General features: G+C 46.4%; 1 protein-coding gene and 1 long non-coding RNA gene across 2 annotated transcripts in view; one reads left to right on the top strand and one right to left on the bottom strand.

The window, feature by feature from the left end:
- Positions 1–137: 137 nt before the first annotated feature.
- LOC120979382 lies at positions 138–14,009 on the top strand. Its single transcript, XR_005774277.1, has 3 exons — positions 138–603; positions 12,129–12,132; positions 13,997–14,009. It is a non-coding gene; the product is annotated as an uncharacterized LOC120979382 (long non-coding RNA).
- Positions 6,903–21,285, bottom strand: part of WASHC4 (WASH complex subunit 4) — a 119,250-nt gene continuing 104,867 nt past the window's right edge. Inside the window, 6 exon segments of the mRNA XM_040408075.1 lie at positions 6,903–7,510; positions 15,488–15,587; positions 15,757–15,953; positions 18,560–18,656; positions 19,802–19,949; positions 20,089–20,175. Of these exon segments, the coding sequence (XP_040264009.1) occupies positions 7,449–7,510; positions 15,488–15,587; positions 15,757–15,953; positions 18,560–18,656; positions 19,802–19,949; positions 20,089–20,175 (691 nt within the window). The 3' untranslated portion in view covers positions 6,903–7,448.

Below are 21,285 nucleotides of genomic sequence, written 5' to 3'. Positions count from 1 at the left end.
GAATCCGCTGCTTGAAAGAGAGCAGAGACACGGAGCAGTAACATGATTGATAATGCTCCGTGCCGCTCTGTGATATTTTTAGTACAAAATCACAGTGAGATAAAGTTTTCACTGTGATTTTGTAGTAAAAAGATCACAGAGAGGCACAAAGCATTATCAATCATGTTACTGCTCCGTGTCTCTGCTGTCCGGAGCGGGGCTTGGCTCTCTTTCACACAGCGGATTACCCCCACGGCATCCGCTCATGTGAAAGAGCCCTTATTCTTCCTAGTGCATGCAAAGATGAGGTCAATTCAGGATTTCATGCATGTGCCAGGGAGAGGAGGCTGATCCATGCAACTTCACAACAGAAAGTATATTGCAAACTTTCTCCTTCAGATGTTTTCTGCGTAATTAAGGTAGCTTTGTGGAACCCCGCTGGGTCCCACTCACATCCTACAAGACTGAACTTTGCATACTGTGAAGGAAAAGGTTTAGATCTCAAAATCCTCAGCCTTTTGCTGACCATCTAATGTGTATGGTGGTCCCCCGACACTCTCCTGAAGGCTGATGTCTAAGGAAGTAAGGATTAGGCACGTTTGATATCAGCTGCCCAATCCTTTGGTTCTCAGGAGATGAGCCTTTCTTTTCTCTCCCCATTCATTACATATGCATTGATACAATACAGTCGAGGATGCCGAAGGAACATTTGGCAGACAACTACAGTATTTTATTTGCATGGCCAACTTTATGCATGCACTACTAAGTTGGACAGCAGGACCAAAATACTGTGTTGATATAAGTAATTCATATATAATTGATATAAGTAAATTCATTCGGTGTGCATAATACATGGCTGATATTCAGTGTAGGATATCTGCTATCAAATATTAGTTTGTTGGAGGATAATCAAGACTAAATATTTCTGACTAGGACTGAAAAATACAAAAGGAAAAAAAAATGAAATTACAACTCAAAGTAGTCGCTCTGTTACTTTTTACATCATGCAAATGACTATCATGAGCCGCCCATACCAACATGTTGAGATTAGTATATTTCTGCAACCTCAAATTCTTGCACTATTTCTCCATATTGGAGATAGTTGAGAGTCCCTCCCTAAAAGTGGCCATAGCCACGAGATGGAAATCAGTTGTCTATAAGTACTTTTGACAAATGACATTACAAATATATATGTGCATGTAAAGATACGGAAACACTCCTGTGGGTTTTCTTTTATAACGTCCAGCAATCTTTTGAAGAATTAAATGTGACACAAAAGAACCCGGAATGAGAACACATGGGGAAAAAACAGCTTAAGCGCTCATTCAGACGTGGGCTTATTTTAGCTTCCGTATTAGGGCCGCAGTTCCTGGCCAACTGCCAGTTAACAACCTAAAGACCGCAGATGCTAAAATCCGCCTACATTCGTGGCCAGACTTTACTGGTAAGGATATTAAATATAAGAAAAAGAACTGGATCGCACATCCTCAATGCTATGCTTTTATCTAACTGCTTCTCAGTGCAATATATCGTATACCTACCCCTATGCTACATACTGTACATGAGGCATTAGTATACAATTTGATCAAAAAGCATAGGCCCACTCACCGCAACAAGGTTGCCTCCTTGAATGGGACCCTAACCTAAATTTGGTGCAGCGCTGCACGGCGACCACCAACGCAACAGCACCGCCCCAGCAGGCAGCAGGACCCAGAAGCCAAACAGTGCCCCCGCTGTCTGGCAAAGCCACCGTGGCACTGGGCCTCACCAACCCATCAGGACAGCACCAAAGCGAAAAATGGCCGCCGTGCAGTACTGCACCATGTGAACAGGTGTGGAACTCACCTTATCTCACACTCTCAGGAACTCCAACTGAGAGGTAGGAATTTAGGTCCCTTTCACACGAGCGAGTTTTCCGCGCGGGTGCAATGCGTGACGTGAACGCATAGCACCCGCACTGAATCCTGACCCATTCATTACAATGGGTCTGTGTACATGAGCGTTGTTTTTCACGCATCAATTCTGCGTTGCGTGAAAATCGCAGCATGTTCTATATTCTGCGTTTTTCACGCAGCCCTGGCACCATAGAAGTGAATGGGGCTGCGTGAAAAACGCATTGCATCCGCAAGCAAGTGCGGGTGCGATACGTTTTTCACTGATGGTTGCTAAGAGATGTTGTTTGTAAACATTCAGTTTATCACGCGCGTGAAAAACGCATCAAAACGCATTGCACCCGCACGGAAAAAACTGAACAACTAAACGCAACCGCAGACAAAACTGACTGAACTTGCTTGCAAAATAGTGCGAGTTTCACTGAACACACTCTGAACGCATCCGGCCCCAATCCGCAACGCCCGTGTGAAACCAGCCTTATACCCTTATGCAGACTCCTGCTAATTAAAAGCACCTGGGCCGAATGGGGAGGAGTACTGATACCACTGGGCAAAAGAACATAGATTATACAAAAGGTATTAAATATAAGAAAAATAACGGGATCGCACATCCTCAATGCTATGCTTTTATCTAACTGCTTCTCAGCATAATTAACATAGCTTCTCAGCGCAATATAGCGTATACCTACCTCTATGCTACATACTGTACATGAGGCATTAGTATACAATTTGATCAAAAAGCATAGGCCCACTCACCGGGACAAGGTTGCCTCTTTGAATAGGACCCTAACCTAAATTTGGCGCAGCGCTGCACGGCAAATTCCTACCTCTCAGTTGGAGTTCCTGAGAGTGTGTGGGAGGGTGAGTTTCACACCTGTTCACATGGTGCAGTACTGCACGGCGATCATTTTTGCTTTGGTGCTGTCCTGATGGGTTGGTGAGGCCCAGTGCCAAGGTGACTTTGCCAGACAGCGGGGGCGCTGTTTGGCTACTGGGTCCTGCTGGGGCGGTGCTGTGGCATTGGTGGTCGCCGTGCAGTGCTGCGTCAAATTTAGGTTAGGGTCCCATTCAAAGAGGCAAGCTTGTCGCGGTGAGTGGGCCTATGCTTTTTGATCAAATTGTATACTAATGCCTCATGTACAGTATGTAGCATAGGGGTAGGTATACGATATATACACGATAAAAGCATAGCATTGAGGATGTGCGATCCAGTTCTTTTTCTTATATTTTACATTTACTGGTAAGGATGTTTGATGTTTAATTATCTACCAATTACTATAAATTCTATAAAGCGTAAGTAAATCCATAAATTCAGGAAAAACATGACCTTGTGCATAGACATTGTTGCCATATAAAGTCCTAAAAAGAAACATTACAGGAACAAAGTGCATTAAAGAAAACATAAGGCACATGTGAAGCTTAAAGAATGCAGCTGCACTTTCACATACGCCTATTTCAGATGTAGATAACAGCAGCTACATTTAATAAGGAACTAAATTGCACTTGTTCCATTTTCATGCTTTACACAAAGCTGCACTACTTCACCCTTCTTGGTAGGGTTTGTGAGACACATACCAGTAAGGCCTTACTAAAAGAGCTGCATGTTAGCATCTATATTGTGAACTCCCAGAACCCCCACAGTTCACTTGCAGGGTGCCTTTTCCTGGTGGAGAGTTGGTCCCAAATGCTAGATCGTGCTTCATTCTAGGCTATAGCCGTTTTCTCACACACAGATGCAGATAAAAGATGCAGTTTTTTTTAAATAAAAGTCAGAAGTAGATCCAGCAAGAATCAGGAGTACAAGTCCTTCCTTTATAGTCACCAATCCTTTGAATCCATTTGTAGTTTTGACTCAATAGACGGCATCAACATCTGTGTCTGACACCACCCTGTGGGAGATACTGAAACAGAAGAAAATTCTATGACAATCCTGCCTATTGCTTTCCCTTTGAATTTACAAGTTCTCTTACCTTCATTGACATTAACTAAATATCTGTTACTGTCAATTGCACTGTAGGTGTGGATAATTTTTCCAGAGGGACCAAATAAATGAACCCAGTGACCATGGGTTTCTTTTCCAATGTTTTATAAGCATTCCATCATTTGTGAATGTCTGCAGGTTATTGTATATATTCCTGACATATACTGTCCTGTGACGGAAAATAACGAGCACGCAGTCGTGTGAAGACAGATAGGAAAAATTTCTAATAAGGCAACAGAAGTTGTTTCTAAACTCTATAATCACTGATATCCTACAGGGTTGGACTTAAAGGGGTTATCCAAGACTATTAAATGTCCCCCATATGCCCGGGCCCCTCACAATGAATATACTTACCCGACTCCCCACGCCGCCGCTACTTCTCCCCGTGCGCTGATTAAAATATCCGGTGTCGGGGGGGGCGGAGCAGCCAATGGCAGGCAGGGAATGATGCTAGGGAGGCTAGTCCCCGCCGGCCATTGGCTGTTCCCCCCGACACCGGATGTTTTCATCTGCGCACGGGGAGAAGCAGCAGCGGCGGAGCGGGGAGCCAGGTAAGTATATTCATTGTGAGGGGCCCGGGCATATGGGGGACATTTAATAGTCTTGGATAACCCCTTTAAATTAAGAATTGTTATGACTGGAAATTTCTTTAGTACTGCAGTCTCTTAATGTTATGTCCTATATTCTGTATGTTTTATCTCTATATATGTTCTATATTTTATTTCTATTTTTTTCATAACATTCCTGTACATGTTTGCAATTTCCATCTACTATGCATATTTCTTTCTAAAGACTGGACAAAGTCTATGCAAAAGTTTTCTAGCACTAATGTTTACAGATAACACTACTTCTAGTAGTTTGTACAAATTTGAGTAGTAATCACTAGCAAAATGTTTCCTATCTCAATCAGCGAGGTGATTGGGGAGTGTTTTATTTCTGCCCTAAAATATTAATACATTTGATTGTTAGTATATATCCATGACCAATAAAGAATGTAATCTATTTTATATCATTGTTTCATGTGATCATTATATCGCTGTTTAAATCTTAATGAGAACCTGTCAACAGAATGGCCCTATTGAGCTAATCCCATGTGCATACTGGTCACACTGCCATGGTTCCTAAGCTGGTTTTCTTGAAGTTCCTAATCAGTGTATTTAAAAATTTTTTTACCTGATGTCATGAATATTGTCTTAGTGGAGTCACTGGGGCGTGTCCATCACTGAGCTGAGTCCCTGAATACACCTTGGGATACAGGCATGCGCAGGGAGGCATCCACAAGCGCAGTAAACGCTTGAAGCCAAGGCCTATACACCTTGGCTTTAAGCACTCACTGCGCTTGCCTGGATTCCAGCCACTGAAGTATTGCTTCTGACATGCAGAATGGAATGGGGCGGGTGGGATTGCCGGCGGTATTCAGTGACCAACATGCCCTAGTGACCCCACTAAGACAATTTTCATGACACCAGTTAAATTTTTCACACAAATACACTGATTATAAACTTCAAGAATATCAACTTAGGCACTATTTCAGAGTGACCAGTGTGCACGTGTGATTAGCTCAATAAGATAAGTCTACTGACAGGTTCCCTTTAAAGGGGTCTTCCAGTCTGTAGATATTGATGACTTCTCCTGTGGATATGTTTTCAATAATAGATCGCTGGGGGTCTGACACCTAGCACCCCCAATGATCAGTTGTTTTTGGCCAGAAGTAGAAGGCTCCATCCACTGTGTACAGGTGGTGCCAGCTTCTTGCAGAACTCAAGTGAATGGGAGCTCAGCTGCATTAAGCAGGCACAGCCACTACACAGTGAAGGGAATTTATTGCTCAAAGTTTCATCCACAGTGTTGTTTCAAGAGCTGGAAACTGCCAAAAACGGATGATAATGTAGTTGCCAGATGTCAGACCCCCACTGGTCTGATATTAATGACATAGCCTCGGGATAGATCATTAATATCTAAAGACCAGAAAACCCCTTTAAGATAAAGCACTTGTAGTTAATGGAGTTATCCGGTTGTAACACATTTGTACAACAGAATCCTTTGTTAAAGGAAATCTGTCACCATGATTCTGGACTATTATCTGCAGTATCACCATTTTTTTTAAATGGTCTCTACAGAGAATCTACCCCTGAAACATCAGGCAGTCAGCTGTAGTTACTGTTACAAGAATCCCTCTTCAGCGAAAGGTCCACTACTTTCCTCTGAACAAATGTAGTAGCATTGAGAACAAAGGCCTACCTGTGGACCTCAGAATAGGAGTGTGGGGGTAAACATTACGTATTTCAGGTTTTTTTGCAGACCCATTTATTTCAATGGGTCTGCAAAAAAAAAAAAAACGGAAGTTACTTCATGTGCATTCCATTTCCGTATGTCCGTTCTGCAAAAAAATAGAACGTCCTATTATTGTCCGTATAACGGACAAGGATAGGACTGTTCTATTAGGGGCTAGCTGTTCCGTTCTGCACACGGACGTCATCCATATTTTTGCGGATCCGTGTTTTGCGGACCGCAAAATACATACAGCCGTGTGCATGAACCCTTAAAGGGGTTGTGCAATGCAGCAATACCAATTACCAAACCTCAAGATAAGTCATCAATATCAGATCGGCATGGGACTGATGCCGATCGGATATCGTGTAGGCGCTGCATCGTAGTACAATGATAGCTTCTTCTCCTGTTTTCTAGAATATGAGCAGAAGCTGTAATTATACTGCACTGCTGCTAAGACAGAAATGGCGCGCAGGTACACAATGAAGAGGACGCAGCCTCTTCAAACAGAGGATAGGCGGGGGTGCCAGGTGTCAGACCCCCGCCAATCTGATATTGATGACCTATCCTGAAGATAGGTCATCAAAGTCATAGCACTGCACAACCCCTTTAAAGTAGAAGGATAAGGAAGGGCTTTCAACTTCTTAGCTTTCTGTCCCTACAAGGTGATGGACGTGCACATCTTTGGTGTTTCTGTCACGGACATTTATTTTTATTTTTTTTCAATTTCATAACCAATGCCAATTAAATAGGAGGGTGGAGGCAAGAAGACACCTGACAGGCTGAAGTGTTGTGTATATATATATATATTTTATACATTTTTACATCTGAAGATATGACATTTACAATACACATTTGATGTACAAAAAGTGTGCATTTACACATATACACGCTCACATCCTTCTCATATAAATTTGCAAGCTCTTTTATTTTCATATACAATAGGAAATAAATGTTCATGTCCTGTATATTCATCACAGTCATGTTTAAGTCTTGCTGTAGTAAACCCCTGGCTACTTGCTAAAAACCACGGGATCCTGAGAGGCTATCCTGTTAGATCTATAATCCATCATGTTAAATCACACAAAATGTATTATGTTCATTTACATTTAATGGCTTTTAGCTCCTCATCAGCAGCTGTCACCATGTGAGACATCCAGATGTGCTTCTTTTCCATGTATCTACTGCCATGGTTCTAACAATATATTTGGGACCCGCTGTAACCACGTGATGTGTGTTGTCAGTGTACAGTCTCCTCAGTTTTCCATTGTGAGCAATGGTCTATCCAAGCTGAAAGATGAGACATTTAGGAACTTGCTGGTACATCACTTCATGACGGAGTCCGCAGCAGAATTGACTGACAGGTCGTTGCTTACTTTAGAAGTTTCTTTACATAAGCAAACAAATAAACATTATTAGTCATTTTACAAGCCATCACATACAAGACAAGCATAACTGATTACAACACACAGGACTAACATTAATGGGAACCTGTCATCAACATTATGCTGCCCTCACTCAGCGCAAATAATATAACAAAGACAGGTGCACTCTGCGGTTTTACTAACCCTCGTACTGGTGTAAAATTGAGAGATTAGCCAACATATCTTGCTTGGAAAAAGGAGACTTTTGTATTACTTACCAGTAAAGTCTCTTTCTCGCTCTTCCTTGGGGGACACAGGAAACCATGGGTATAGCTCTGCTCCCTAGGAGGCGTGACACTAAGTGAAAGCTGTAAGCCCCTCCTCCATCAGCTATACCCTTCAGCCTGGAGAGAGAGACTACCAGTTGCGTGTCCAAGTAGTGAAGATAACCACCAACCGGAAAAAAAGGAACTGTCAAGCCCCAACGGGGGCAACCAAGCCGGAACCACAACTGTAAACCCAAATGAAGGGCGGGTGCTGTGTCCCCCAAGGAAGAGCGAGAAAGAGACTTTACTGGTAAGTAATACAAAAGTCTCCTTTTCTCGCCCATATTCCTTGGGGGACACAGGAAACCATGGGACGTTCCAGAGCAGTCCCAGAAGGGAGGGACCAGAACAAATTAGACCAACACCGGAGGCATCAATCAACTGCCGCCTGCAACACCAGACGGCCTAAAGCAGCGTCAGCCGACGCATGAGTATGCACCCTGTAGAACTTGGTGAAGGTGTGCAAGGAGGACCAAGTGGCCGCCTTGCAAATCTGCTCCGTAGAAGCCCGATTCCTCTGAGCCCAGGAAGCCCCGACCGCTCTAGTGGAGTGAGCGGTAACACCGAGGGGCGGAACCTTGCCCTTGGCGAGGTAAGCCTCAGTAACAGCCATCTTGACAAAACGGGCGATAGCAACTTTGGATGCCGCCATCCCTCTGCGCGACCCCTCCGGAACCACAAAGAGCGAGTCAGTACGCCTGAAAGAGCTGGTTACCTCCAGGTAAACCTTGAGCGCCCTGACAACGTCCAGGCGATGAAGCTCCCTCTCCCGGGGGTGGGAAGGGGAAGGACACAAAGAGGGGAGAACGATGTCCTCGTTCAGATGAAAGGCGGAGACCACCTTAGGAAGGAAGGAAGGGACCGGACGAAGGACCACCTTGTCCTGGTGGAACACTAGGAAAGGTTCCAGACAGGAGAGTGCAGCCAATTCGGACACCCTCCGAAGAGAGGTGACGGCCACAAGGAAAATAACCTTGCAGGACAAAAGTCGCAAGGAAACCGTCCGCAGAGGCTCGAAAGGAGAAGCCTGGAGCGCTGAGAGAACCAGGTTCAGGTCCCAGGGCGGTACCGGAGGGCGGTACGGGGGAACCGCGTGAGCCACGCCCTGAAGGAAGGTCTTGACAGGACCAAGGGGGGCCAGTGGGCGCTGAAACAAAATGGACAGCGCAGACACCTGACCCTTCAAAGAACTAAGACCCAGACCCTGGGCGAGTCCGCCCTGCAGGAAGGACAAAACAGTGGGGAGAAAAAAGCGGAGCGGAGGAATCCCCAGGTCGGCACAGAACCCCAAATAGGTCCTCCAGGTCCTATAATAGATCCTAGAAGAGGACGGCTTGCGGGCACGGATCATGGTGCGGACGACGTCCGCAGAAAAACCCCTACGTGTCAAGACGGTGGTCTCAACAACCACGCCGTCAAACGTAGGGACCTTAAACGCGGGTGGAAGATCGGTCCCTGAGAGAGAAGATCTTCCCTGGCGGGCAGCGGCCAGGGCGCGTCTGCCAGGAGCAGCATGAGGTCGGCATACCAAGACCGGCGGGGCCAGTCCGGAGCGACCAGAATCACCGAGACGCCCTCCGCCGCGATCTTCCGAAGGACCTTGGGCAGGAGTGGGATGGGAGGGAATATGTACGGACGCGCGAAGCCTCGCCAAGGACGAACGAGGGCGTCGGCTCCGCAAGCTCCCGGATCCCTGGCCCTGGACAGATAGGCGGGGACCTTGTGATTGAACTTGGAGGCCATGAGGTCCACGTCTGGCATGCCCCAACGAAGGCAAATGGCCTCGAATACCTCCGGGTGAAGAGACCACTCGCCGGGGTCGACAGTGGTGCGACTGAGGAAGTCCGCCGCCCAATTGTCCACCCCTGGAATAAAAATTGCCGATAGAGCCGGGACGTGGGTTTCCGCCCAACGGAGAATGCTGGTGACCTCCCGCATCGCTGCAGCGCTGCGAGTGCCCCCCTGGTGGTTTATGTATGCCACGGCCGTGGCGTTGTCCGATTGCACACGAACTGGATGACCCTTCAGCAGATGAGTCCAGTGTCGCAGAGACAGAAGGGCCGCTCTCAGCTCCAGGACATTGATCGAGAGTTTGGACTCCGATGGAGACCAAATGCCCTGGACGGATCGGGGAGGAAACACGCCTCCCCAGCCCAAGAGACTGGCATCGGTTGTAACCACCAACCAGTTGAGCGGCAGAAAAGACCTGCCCAGAAGAGGGGACTGTAACCACCAGCGGAGAGATGACCGCACCGGAGGCGATAGATGGAAGGGATGATCCAGAGACTGCGGCGATTTGTCCCAGGAGGAGAGGATCGCCCGTTGGAGAGGGCGGGAGTGAAACTGCGCAAATGGGATCGCCTCGAAGCAGGCAACCATCTGCCCCAAGACCCGCATGCAGAAGCGGAAGGACGGTCGACGGTGGAGAAGGAGACCCCGAATCGCCCGGCGGAGGGTCAATCGTTTTTCCGAGGGAAGACGTACCTCCGCCGCTCCCGTGTCTAAAAGCATTCCCAGGAAGACCAGTTGTCTGGAGGGGGGAAGGGAGGACTTGGGGAAGTTGATGACCCAACCGAACCTCGCCAGAGTCTCTAGAGTGAGATCCACGCTGGCAACCGCTTGAGAAAGGGACGGAGCCTTGATGAGGATATCGTCCAAGTACGGTAGCAGAAAAACACCCCTGGAACGGAGTAAGGCCAAAACCGGGGCCAGGACCTTGGTGAACACCCGGGGGGCTGTTGCCAGCCCAAAGGGAAGGGCGACAAATTGGAAGTGGAGGTCCCCCACGGCGAATCGGAGGAAGCGATGGTGACACCGGGCTACCGGAACATGGAGGTAGGCATCCTGTATATCGATGGAAGACATGAAGTCTCCCCGCTCCAGGGAAGCCACCGCGGAACGGAGGGACTCCATCCGAAACCGTCGAAGGAGGAGAAAACGGTTGAGCTTTTTGAGGTCCAAAATGGGCCGCACCGAACCTCCCTTCTTGGGAACTACAAAGAGGTTCGAATAGAACCCTTGGAACCTTTCCTCTAGAGGAACGGGGGTAATCACCCCTCTGTCCAGTAAGGCTTGAACGGCCGCGGAGAACGCAGCCGCGCTTTTCGGGTCCCGCGGCGGGCGGGAGCGAAAGAACCGATCTGGAGGGAAGGACGCGAATTCGATTTTGTATCCGGAGGACACAATTTCGAGAGCCCAGGCGTCGGAGACGTGAGCCAACCAGACGTCCCTGAAAAGGAGGAGCCGGCCCCCCACCCGGGTGGGTGGGGGCGCGCCTTCAGGCAGAGGACTGCTTTGCTGCGGGTGTGCGGGCAGCCTGCGGCCTGCGCCAGGAGGGCTGCGCCCGAAAAAACGGCTTCCTACGCTTATCCTGGGGAGGGGCCGAAGCGGCAGCTGCGGGGGGAGCCCCAGAGTTCCTGCGGGAGGACCGAAAACGAGACGCACCGGGGCGTCCGCGGGGGGCGCCCCTGGCTTGGGGTTGAGGAAGATGGGTGCTTTTGCCACCCGTGGCCTCCGAAATAAGCTCGTCTAGGCGGACCCCGAAAAGGCGGGAACCCGCAAACGGTAGCCCCGACAAGGAACGTTTGGAGGCAGCGTCCGCTTTCCAAACCTTCAGCCAGAGCTCCCTCCTGACGGAAACCGCCAGGGCGGAGGAGCGTGCAATAAGGGCTCCCGCATCAAGGGAGGCCTCACAAACAAAATTCCCGGCCCGAATAATAAGCTGGGCCAAGGAACGTAGGTCCTGGATGGGGACGTCCGAGTCCAACTCCTGTTCCAGCTGCGCACCCCAAGCAGAGATTGCTTTACCTGCCCAAGCAGAGGCAAAAACCGGTCTGAGGGCAGAACCGGAGGCAGCAAAAATGCCCTTGGAAAGGGTCTCCATGCGACGGTCCTCCGCTGACTGAAGAGAGGACCCGTCGGGAACAGGGATGGCCGTGTTCTTTGACAAACGGGCCACAGGGGGGTCCACCTTGGGTGGGGACGACCAGGTGGCCACGACATCGGCCGGAAAAGGATAGCAAATGTCCAGCTTCTTGGGGTTGACAAAACGGGCGTCCGGGCGAGCCCAAGCCTTAGACACCACGGAGGAGAAATCAGAGTGGATTGGAAAAACTTTTGAGGCCTGCCTGGGTCTGATAAAGGAGACGCTAGCTGCGTCAGAGCTAGGGGGGTCATCTTGCACCTTAAAGGTGTCACGAATATCAGAGATGAGCTGACCCATCGCTGAGGCTAGCTTGGACGGCAGGGCCGAGTCCATTTCCAAATCTGAAACCGCCAATTCACCTTCAGAGAGCGAATCCTTTGGAGAGGAGAGGCTCGTCTGAGTGCGCACGCGTGGCGGGGAGAGGGAGGCATCCGAGGAGGAGGCTCGCTCTACTCTAAAACGCTTCTGAGAGTGCCTAGCTCGGGAAGGGTCACTAAGAGAGGGTGAACCCGCCGCAGCGGCAGAAGCGATGGACCCGGAGGGCGCGACAGTAAGAATGGCGTCCTGCGGGGTAGGCGGCCTGTCTATTAGGCGGCCCACGACCTGAGTGAGGCTTTCCACGGCCTGGGACAGGGATCTAGCCCAGTCAGGCGGGTCAGAGGAAGCAGGGAGCGACACAGCGGGCGACTGAGGCTGCGGTGGAGCTCGGCATGCAGGACAGTGCGGATCAGACTGCCCCCAGGGAAAGGCTTCCCTACAAGCGGTACAGGCATGGTACCAAGGCTTGGCAGCTGCAGAAGGGTCTGACATGGTGGAAGAAAAGTTGCACTTAAAGTGGGAGACCCCAGGTGAAAAAACGGGGATCACACCCAAGCAACAGTACTGGTGGCACGGATGGGGTTAACAGTCCTACCAGACCCAGATGATGCAAGCGGCAGACAGCAAGGGCAGCAGACTGAAGGGAGGCTGTGGAGGAGAGGCGGCAGGCACAGAGGTAATAGCTTCAGGATCGGACGGCAGAGAGAGAGAGAGCTCCACGCAGCACCTGAGATGTGGAGCCCGACGAACCAGGAAGTAGCGGAGCGCATGTAGAAAGCTCCGCCCCCCCCCTTGCCGCGCTGAAGGAGAAGCAGAGCCGCACGCGCGCGCGGCAAAATGATTTAACCCCCTAGGTAGATGAAGTGCCGGCCATGAAAAGGTGCCGTTCAAGTAAGCGGCCCTCGCCTGAATCTCCTCATACAGCCGTCCCCCTGACTGCCCTGCCGTTGAAGATGGTAGCCACCCCCCTAAGAACCAGCTTGTCCTGGGTCTGCAACACCAGAACGAAGTCCCCCCCCAAATGATGGCCGGTAAAGTTGCCGGCCCCGATATGCCCATGGGGGAGGGGAGGGAAGGGGGGGGGGTAGATGGCACGAGAGATGTAGCAGCGGTGGGAGGGAGGGAAGGGGAGGCTGGAGCAGGCACTCTCACCATACGCTGTCTTCGCCCTCAATCCATCCAGCAGGGTCGCCCCTTCAGCCACTGGCACCGCAGTGGCAGGAAGCCGGGGGAGGGACTTGGCGTGCGGGCGACCCTTGAGCTGGCGGGACGCAGGGGAGCGAGGCTGCCCTGGTCCACCTTGTCTTCTGTGGGGGAGGCGGCAGTGCGGTATTACCGGCACTGGCGCGACTCAACCCCGGGAGAAAACAGAGGGGTCTAGTGCGCCTCTGTTGTCCCTGTAAGTAGAAAAAAACCGAATTAAAAACAACAAATAACGCAAAAATAAAAAATTATAGGAAAACAACCCTGCCTAAGCAGGGAGTGTCTTGCCTCCTTGGACACTAAGCAAAAACTGGTAGTCTCTCTCTCCAGGCTGAAGGGTATAGCTGATGGAGGAGGGGCTTACAGCTTTCACTTAGTGTCACGCCTCCTAGGGAACAGAGCTATACCCATGGTTTCCTGTGTCCCCCAAGGAATATGGGCGAGAAACATATCCGAGCCCGAGCACCGCGCCAAGGTTTCTCAAGTAGCTCGGGACCTAACGGTAAACCTACCTGTGCCGTATAGGCAATACCAGGAGCCAGTGGGCAAATTACAGGAGCGCAAGGTCCAACTCACATCAATCTCCCAGTAACCTCCAGCATGAGACCTCATTCAGCGCAGCATAAAATGGTGACAGAAATGATGATTTCAGCGGTGTGCCACTCATGAGCTTAAAGTAAGTGGTTGCCAAGAACCAGCATCATAGTAATGGCCACACAGGCCTTGAAAAGAGTCAGATCTACCTGAGAATAGTCACCGATATTCATAAGCCCCTGCTCTCCCCACCCATTTGCTGAAGATTCTCCTTACTTTTCTCCATAGAAGAGAACTGTCAATCAGCAGCAGATGGGTGGAGAGAGCAGGAGATTAGGAATAACTGACTCTTCTCAGGTAGTAGATTTGACTCTTTTCAAGGCCTGGGCTACAACGATTATGATGCTGGTTCTCGGCAACCACTTACTTTTAGCTCATGAGTGACACACCGCTCAAATCAGCACATCTGCCACTACGTTCTGCATGGCGTGAGGGCAGCATAAAATTGATAAGCAGTTCCCTTTTAAAGGAGTTTTCAGGGAGTTTTACACTGATTACCTATCCTCTGGATAGAAACATAGAATGTGTCTGCAGATAAGAACCATTTGGCCCATCTAGTCTGCCCAATATACTGAATACTATGGATAGCCCCTGGCCCTATCTTATATGAAGGATGGCCTTATGCCTATCCCATGCATGCTTAAACTCCTCCACTGTATTTGCAGCTACCACTTCTGCAGGAAGGCTATTCCATGCATCCACTACTCTCTCAGTAAAGTAATACTTCCTGATATTACTTTTAAACCTTTGCCCCTCTAATTTAAAACTATGTCCTCTTGTAGCAGTTTTTCTTCTTTTAAATATTCTCTCCTCTTTTACCTTGTTGATTCCCTTTATGTATTTAAAAGTTTCTATCATATCCCCTCTGTCTCGTCTTTCTTCCAAGCTATACATGTTAAGGTCCTTTAATCTTTCCTGGTAAGTTTTATCCTGCAATCCATGTACCAGTTTAGTAGCTCTTCTCTGAACTCTCTCCAAAGTATCAATATCCTTCTGGAGATATGGTCTCCAGTACTGCGCACAATACTCCAAATGAGGTCTCACTAGTGCTCTGTAGAGCGGCATGAGCACCTCCCTCTTTCTACTAGTAATTCCTCTCCCTATCCACCCAAGCATTCTGCTAGCATTTCCTGCTGCTCTATGACATTGTCTGCCTACCTTTAAGTCTTCTGAAATAATGGATAGGTCGCCAGTATCTGATAAGCTGTTTGAGAAGGCAGAGGCACTCACAGTGGTGCCGTGTCCTTCTCTCAGCTTTCCCAGGGCCATGTGATGTCACATTCATTGGTCACATGGCCTAGGCGCAGCTTAGCCCTATTAAATTGAATGGGGCAGATTGCGATACCAAGTATAGCCGCTATACGATGTTAGGTGCTGTGCTTGGTAAGCTGCGAGAAGGCAGCGGTGCCCACAGGAGCTCCTGTGCCTTCTCAAACAGCTGATCAGTGTCAGGCTCCCAACGATCAGATGCTGATGACCTATCCAGAAGATTAGGTAATGAGAAGGGGTTGTCCAGCCTTTCTGAAGTAATGGCCTATCCTGCATTCAATGCGGAGAAAAGGGGAATAGGCTGAATTATTGACTGTGGCAACAAAGGAATGGACCTACTAGATATGTTCTTGTGTTATACAGACCTTCCTTTTCCTTCTTTTCCAGGTTTTCTTCTGCTGCAGTTTTGTCTGCCCTAAAGAAGATTCTTGCACTGCTCAGCGAGAAGTAAAGGAATTCAAATTCCTATAGAGGAAGAGAAAATACAATTAGGTCTCATTATTTGCACAAAGAGAAATTACCAGAACAAGCAGCCCAAGTAAGGGCTCATGCACACAGCTATGATGTAGGTCAGTTTTGTACAGAGCTGTAACAGGGCTACCATAGAGGTCCATGGGAAAATATGCTTCTTCACCTGCAGATAGATGTCTAGTCTCTTCTGTGTAAGGTTCATTGTCTGAAGCAGCTTCTCATCCTGATTATTAGACTGCACGTTCTGCTGCTTTGAGACTGCTCTTTTCTCCTTCATATACTTTTCTCTTACAGACTGGAACCAGTGCAATGAGTCAAATTCTTGGTACTGGTCCAATAGCTTGAGGATATAGGCAACACCTGTAAGTAACAACGCATAAAGGATCAACTGAGGACTAGCCTAAAGGTAAAGGGTATTTCTGGAAGTAAAATATCTGATCGGTTCAACTCCTGGCACCGCCAGCAATCAGCTGTTTGAAGGGGCTGTAGTGCTCCAGTGAGAGCTGCAGCCTCTTCCTAAGCCAGTAACAGCACGTTCATCGGTCACATGGCATATATGCATTACCATGCCATTCAAGTGAATGGGCCTGGACTGCAATACCAAGCACACCCGCTATTCAGTGTATAGTGCTGTGCTTGGTGTGCTGGGAGGAGGCTGCAAAACTCACTGGAGTGCCACGGCCTCTTTAAACAGCTAAAACCGTGGCACTGATCAGATATTGTTTACCTGTCCTGAGAATAGGCCATCAATATTGTACTCCAAGAAAAACTTTAACTACTTCAAGACCAGGCCATTAACCCCCTTCCTGACCAGACACATTTAGCGTTTTTTTTTTTTTTAAATACATACAATCCTTGAAAGCTACTACTTTTTTTCCCAGCCGTTTATGTAAATAATTTTTATGCCTTTATTGGTGATACACAGAGCTTTATTTTAATGTCATTTTTTAAAATGATGTTCCGTTTCCATACCGATCATTTTGATGTATGGGTTATGAAGGCTGGGGGCGGGGCTAGAAGCTGCGTTGCAGCATTTTTTAAATTATTATTTTCTTTTTAATTTTACACTTTGCAACCACTAAGGTCTTACAAAATTTTTGTGTGACATTTAACATTACATTTAAAAAAAATTATTGCTGATTTTTGGTATCCCCAATTCCATGGGGAAAACACAGCCCCTACAGATGTTGTACAGGGTTCTATAGCCTCACTGCAGAGCTGATCTGTGCTTACTCCAGGCCGTAGACGATCATATTACCACTGGGAACGCTTCCTGATCTCTATACACTGTAATCTCTGCAAAACCATCCCTGCCTTCTTTATGAGGAGCCCTAAGGTCACTCTTCATAGATTTTTTTTAAAGCGTCCGTGCAAAGATATGTGCCGACCTCCCGGACATATATATTCAGCATGTGGTTGACAAAGGATTAAAGGTGTGTCTTAAAAAGAGAAGCTAGAGCAAGCTGACTTCCGCTATTCTAGCTTCTCTGAACCCTGGCAATCTGCTCCTGATGAAGGGGACCCTTACAGAGGCCCCGAAACACGTTGAGCTGTACTCTCCCCCCACCCTGGCTTTGCAATAAAAGGAAAGACAAAGGATAAGACTCCTGAGTGTGTTTTGATCCGAATCTAACATCTCTACGGGCGACCCAGGCGCAGGAGGTGTGGTGTGGGTGTCTTGAGTTTTATCCCACATTACCCTCCTGGGTGAAGTAAGTCACCATTAATATATATATATTATATATATTTCCTTATATATTTTTATAATTTTTTTAATCCATTTGTTTATCCTACTATTTTTATTTGTGGTCATATGTGATCTATACGATACCATTTACCATTTATTTTACTCTAAACACGTGGCATCATCTACTGTGTGGGCACACACTCTTAAAAAGTGTGTCAACAACTTAGGGTCCGTAATTTTGACTAAAGGGATCCAACTTTAAACTTTACCCATCCAAGGGTCTTTGGCGCCGTACACCTGGTCTTTTTTTCAGCGTTTCTACGCATAACCATTTACCTCCGAATCTCCTACCCAGTGCCATCAGGGTTAGGTGTTGACCAGTGGCAGCCAGCCCTCCTACATCCACTAGATATCCATTCACCAGCCGAGACCGTGGCGCTGATCAGATATTGTTTACCTGTCCTGAGAATAGGCCATCAATATTGTACTCCAAGAAAAACTTTAACTACTTCAAGACCAGGCCATTAACCCCCTTCCTGACCAGACACATTTAGCGTTTTTTTTTTGTTTTTTTAATACATACATCCTTGAAAGCCACTACTTTTTTTCCCAGCTGTTTATGTAAATAATTTTTATGCCTTTATTGGTGATACACAGAGCTTTATTTTAATGTCATTTTTTAAAATGATGTTCCGTTTCCATACCGATCATTTTGATGTATGGGTTATGAAGGCTGGGGGCGGGGCTAGAAGCTGCGTTGCAGCATTTTTTAAATTATTATTTTCTTTTTAATTTTACACTTTGCAACCACTAAGGTCTTACAAAACCTTTGTGTGACATTTTGACTAAAGGGATCCAACTTTAAACTTTACCCATCCAAGGGTCTTTGGCGCCGTACACCTGGTCTTTTTTTCAGCGTTTCTACGCATAACCATTTACCTCCGAATCTCCTACCCTGTGCCATCAGGGTTAGGTGTTGACCAGTGGCAGCCAGCCCTCCTACATCCACTAGATATCCATTCACCTCTGCTCTCCTTTGGCGCCCTGCAATAGTTTTTCTCAGACCCTCGAATAGAAGGTCTGGTGATTAACCCTCTTTTTTTCTCCTTCCGCTCTGGCTATAGGGGAAGCCAGGTAGGGCTATACATTTCCTTTGCAGCAAACTGCAGAGCAGCTAATATTCTGGTGCACCAATAGAAAACTCAAGCAAAGGAGGGGCTCGACATGTACATTTAAAGCAGTTCCATCAGAAAAATTTGACATAGGTACAGTAACTTACCCATTGCAAACCCATCATCTGTAAAAGCAGCACCAACTTTATTTTTCTTGTTTAACTTCTCCTTGCAGTTGATAGAATGCTCAACAAAGTTGAGTGTCTAGGGGAAAAAAGAAAAATCTGGTTAGAAAGTGTGCAGTCCTCCAAATGCATTTTACAGAAATTGCTCTATTTAATTCTTCTGTCTCACGTTGCAGACCTCCCTCTCTACAATGCTATAAGGACAAGGGGTGTTCAATGTTGACAACACGTTTTAACAGTAGGTGTGATGCAATGATATACAGTATTAACAAATATAATATCTAATTTACTATCCTAATTATGAATTGTTCCAGCTGGGATGACTGAATTAAAATTATATATATATATATATATATATATATATATATATATAGAATTTATAGTGCAGTATATGTAGTGTAGATCCAGCAAAAGTAAATCTAAAGCTTTAAAGTGTACCTCCAGTTATAAATAAGTTTTCAGAAATTAAAAGTACAGCTGAATATAAGAAACTTGGCAATATATCTTATTAAAGGAGTATGCTTTCTCATGGGCTTCTCATTGTCTTTCCTTCATTCAGCCTCTTATCTCTAATAGCTTCTTTCTCCAGCCTCACACACAGAAGTCTATCGAGAGAGGTGGAAGGATAAGGAGGCTGCAGTGATTTATTACCTCACTCTGAACAGTGGTAGAGCCTTATCCTACCAGATCTAGTAGAGTCAAAATTGCTAAGTGTAGCAAAGCTAAGAAACTTCAGTTTGTGTATTTCTCATCCAGCAGTCTCCTCCACCCTCTTCTCTCCATAGTCGTCAATGTCAAAAACAGAAAAGAAAAAAGCAGATAAAACTATTTTTCTCTAATTAGATATATTACAAAGTTTCTTATATTCACCTGTACTATTAATTTATGGGAAGTTGTTTTACAACTTAAGGTAACGCTTTAAATAATAAACAAAAAAAAAAGCAGAAAGGGGCTTGGTAAATTTGTACACAGTGGAAAGGGTAGATATCAACTATCCGTGCATAAAGGCAACAATACTTTTGAGAAATAGATGTGCAAAAAGGCAACAACTACTTGTTTCTCAAGAGGTAGGGAAACAGAGTGAAATAGAAAAAGAGGTAGATAAACGGAAGTAAAGAAAGACAGAGCAAGAGAGAGATAGAAGGGATATAGATATATAGAGAGACAGATAACATAAACTGAAACAGATATAGGAATTGTAAATCAAGCAGAGCTGTAACACACCAAAGGTGGGACGATGATGTAAAAGTTCCGGAGGTGAATATTCTTTATACTGCGAAATTCAGGAGCAAATACATCCACCAACATTTTGAAGTATTCAGTGCCTTCTGCTGAATTTCTTGTTAGGTCACTAAGCACGAAATCTAGCTGTCTGGAAAAAGAACATTCCTTTTTATTTCACTTCAGCCCTCAGATCAATAATAGTAATACAGTACTCAATGTAAGCCGCAAACGTAATGGCAAGGTGCGAGTTTAAGTTATATAACAAAGTGCTAATATGAAAAAATCACCTTGCAGCCTTCTGGGTTTCTTCAGACAAACCCTCCTCTTTCACCAGTTCTTCAAAATTGACTATGTCTTCTAAATCTGGTACAAATCTAGTGAAAAAAATAGAGAATAGATGCACACAAAAAACAAAAAAAATAAAAATAAAACAAAAGTACGTACATTACATAGGGAGAGATTTCAATGGCCGTTGTTTTACGCCAGTCTTTGAAATCTCTTGCACCGCCGGAGAATGCAACTAATTTATGATGAGGTGCATGCCTGGTCATAAATTAGGCATATACTCTGGCTGACTGTGTACCAGAATGAAATCCACGGCAGCTTGACATCTCTATCTATGAAGTCTTTAAGCTCTATATAAAGAAAATATGGACAGAGTTGTCGTCTGCCAGTTAAAACCAGAAAGGAACACATTTTTTTGTTTTTATTTTCTCAGTTTTATTTTCTGATTGTAGATTATTTTTTTCTTCTGTATCCTGAATATGATTTTGGGGGCTGCCATCTTACCCAAGCTATTGTCAACAGCATTTAGCAGCCACCATTAGCCATAGACACAATGTACAGGAGGGCACTACTAAAGGAGAGTTTTCTAGGCATGCTCTGTGACCTATGCAGACATCAGGAGGGAGTAGAGAAGCTGTGAGATCTACTATAGTCAATTGTGGATCCTGTGTTAACTATATATACACACACACACACACAACACATTCGGAAAGTCTTCAGACCCTTTCACTTTTTTCACATTTTGTAATGGTGCCCTTGCTAACATTGAAAAAAACTTGGACATTTTTGCTAATTTATTAAAAAGGAAAAACAAAAATTTCACATAAGTACATAAGTCAGACCCTTTGCTATTACACTTGAAATTTTGCTAAGGGGGCCTCCCATCTCTTAATCATTCAGTTGATAGAAGAGTTGGACACAATACTGTGTATATAAGGTCTCACAGATGACAAAGCATCTCAGGGCAAAAACTAAGCGTGAGGAGAGAAGAAGTGCCTGTAGAGCTCAGAGACTGGATTGTGTAAAGACAATGATCTGGAGAAGGATACAAAAAATTTCTGCTGCTCTGAAAGTTCTCAAGTGCTCAGTGGCCTCCTAAATTCTTAAATGAAAGAATTTTGGAACAACCAGGACTATTCCTAGAGCTGGCCGCCCCACCAAACTAAGTAATTGGGGTAGAAGGGCCTTTGTAAGAGGTA

This window comes from Bufo bufo, chromosome 1, assembly GCF_905171765.1.
Source record: "Bufo bufo chromosome 1, aBufBuf1.1, whole genome shotgun sequence".
Taxonomy (NCBI): domain Eukaryota; kingdom Metazoa; phylum Chordata; class Amphibia; order Anura; family Bufonidae; genus Bufo; species Bufo bufo.
Note: the sequence above shows the minus strand (reverse complement) of the source record. Positions and strands in the feature narration are given on the sequence as shown.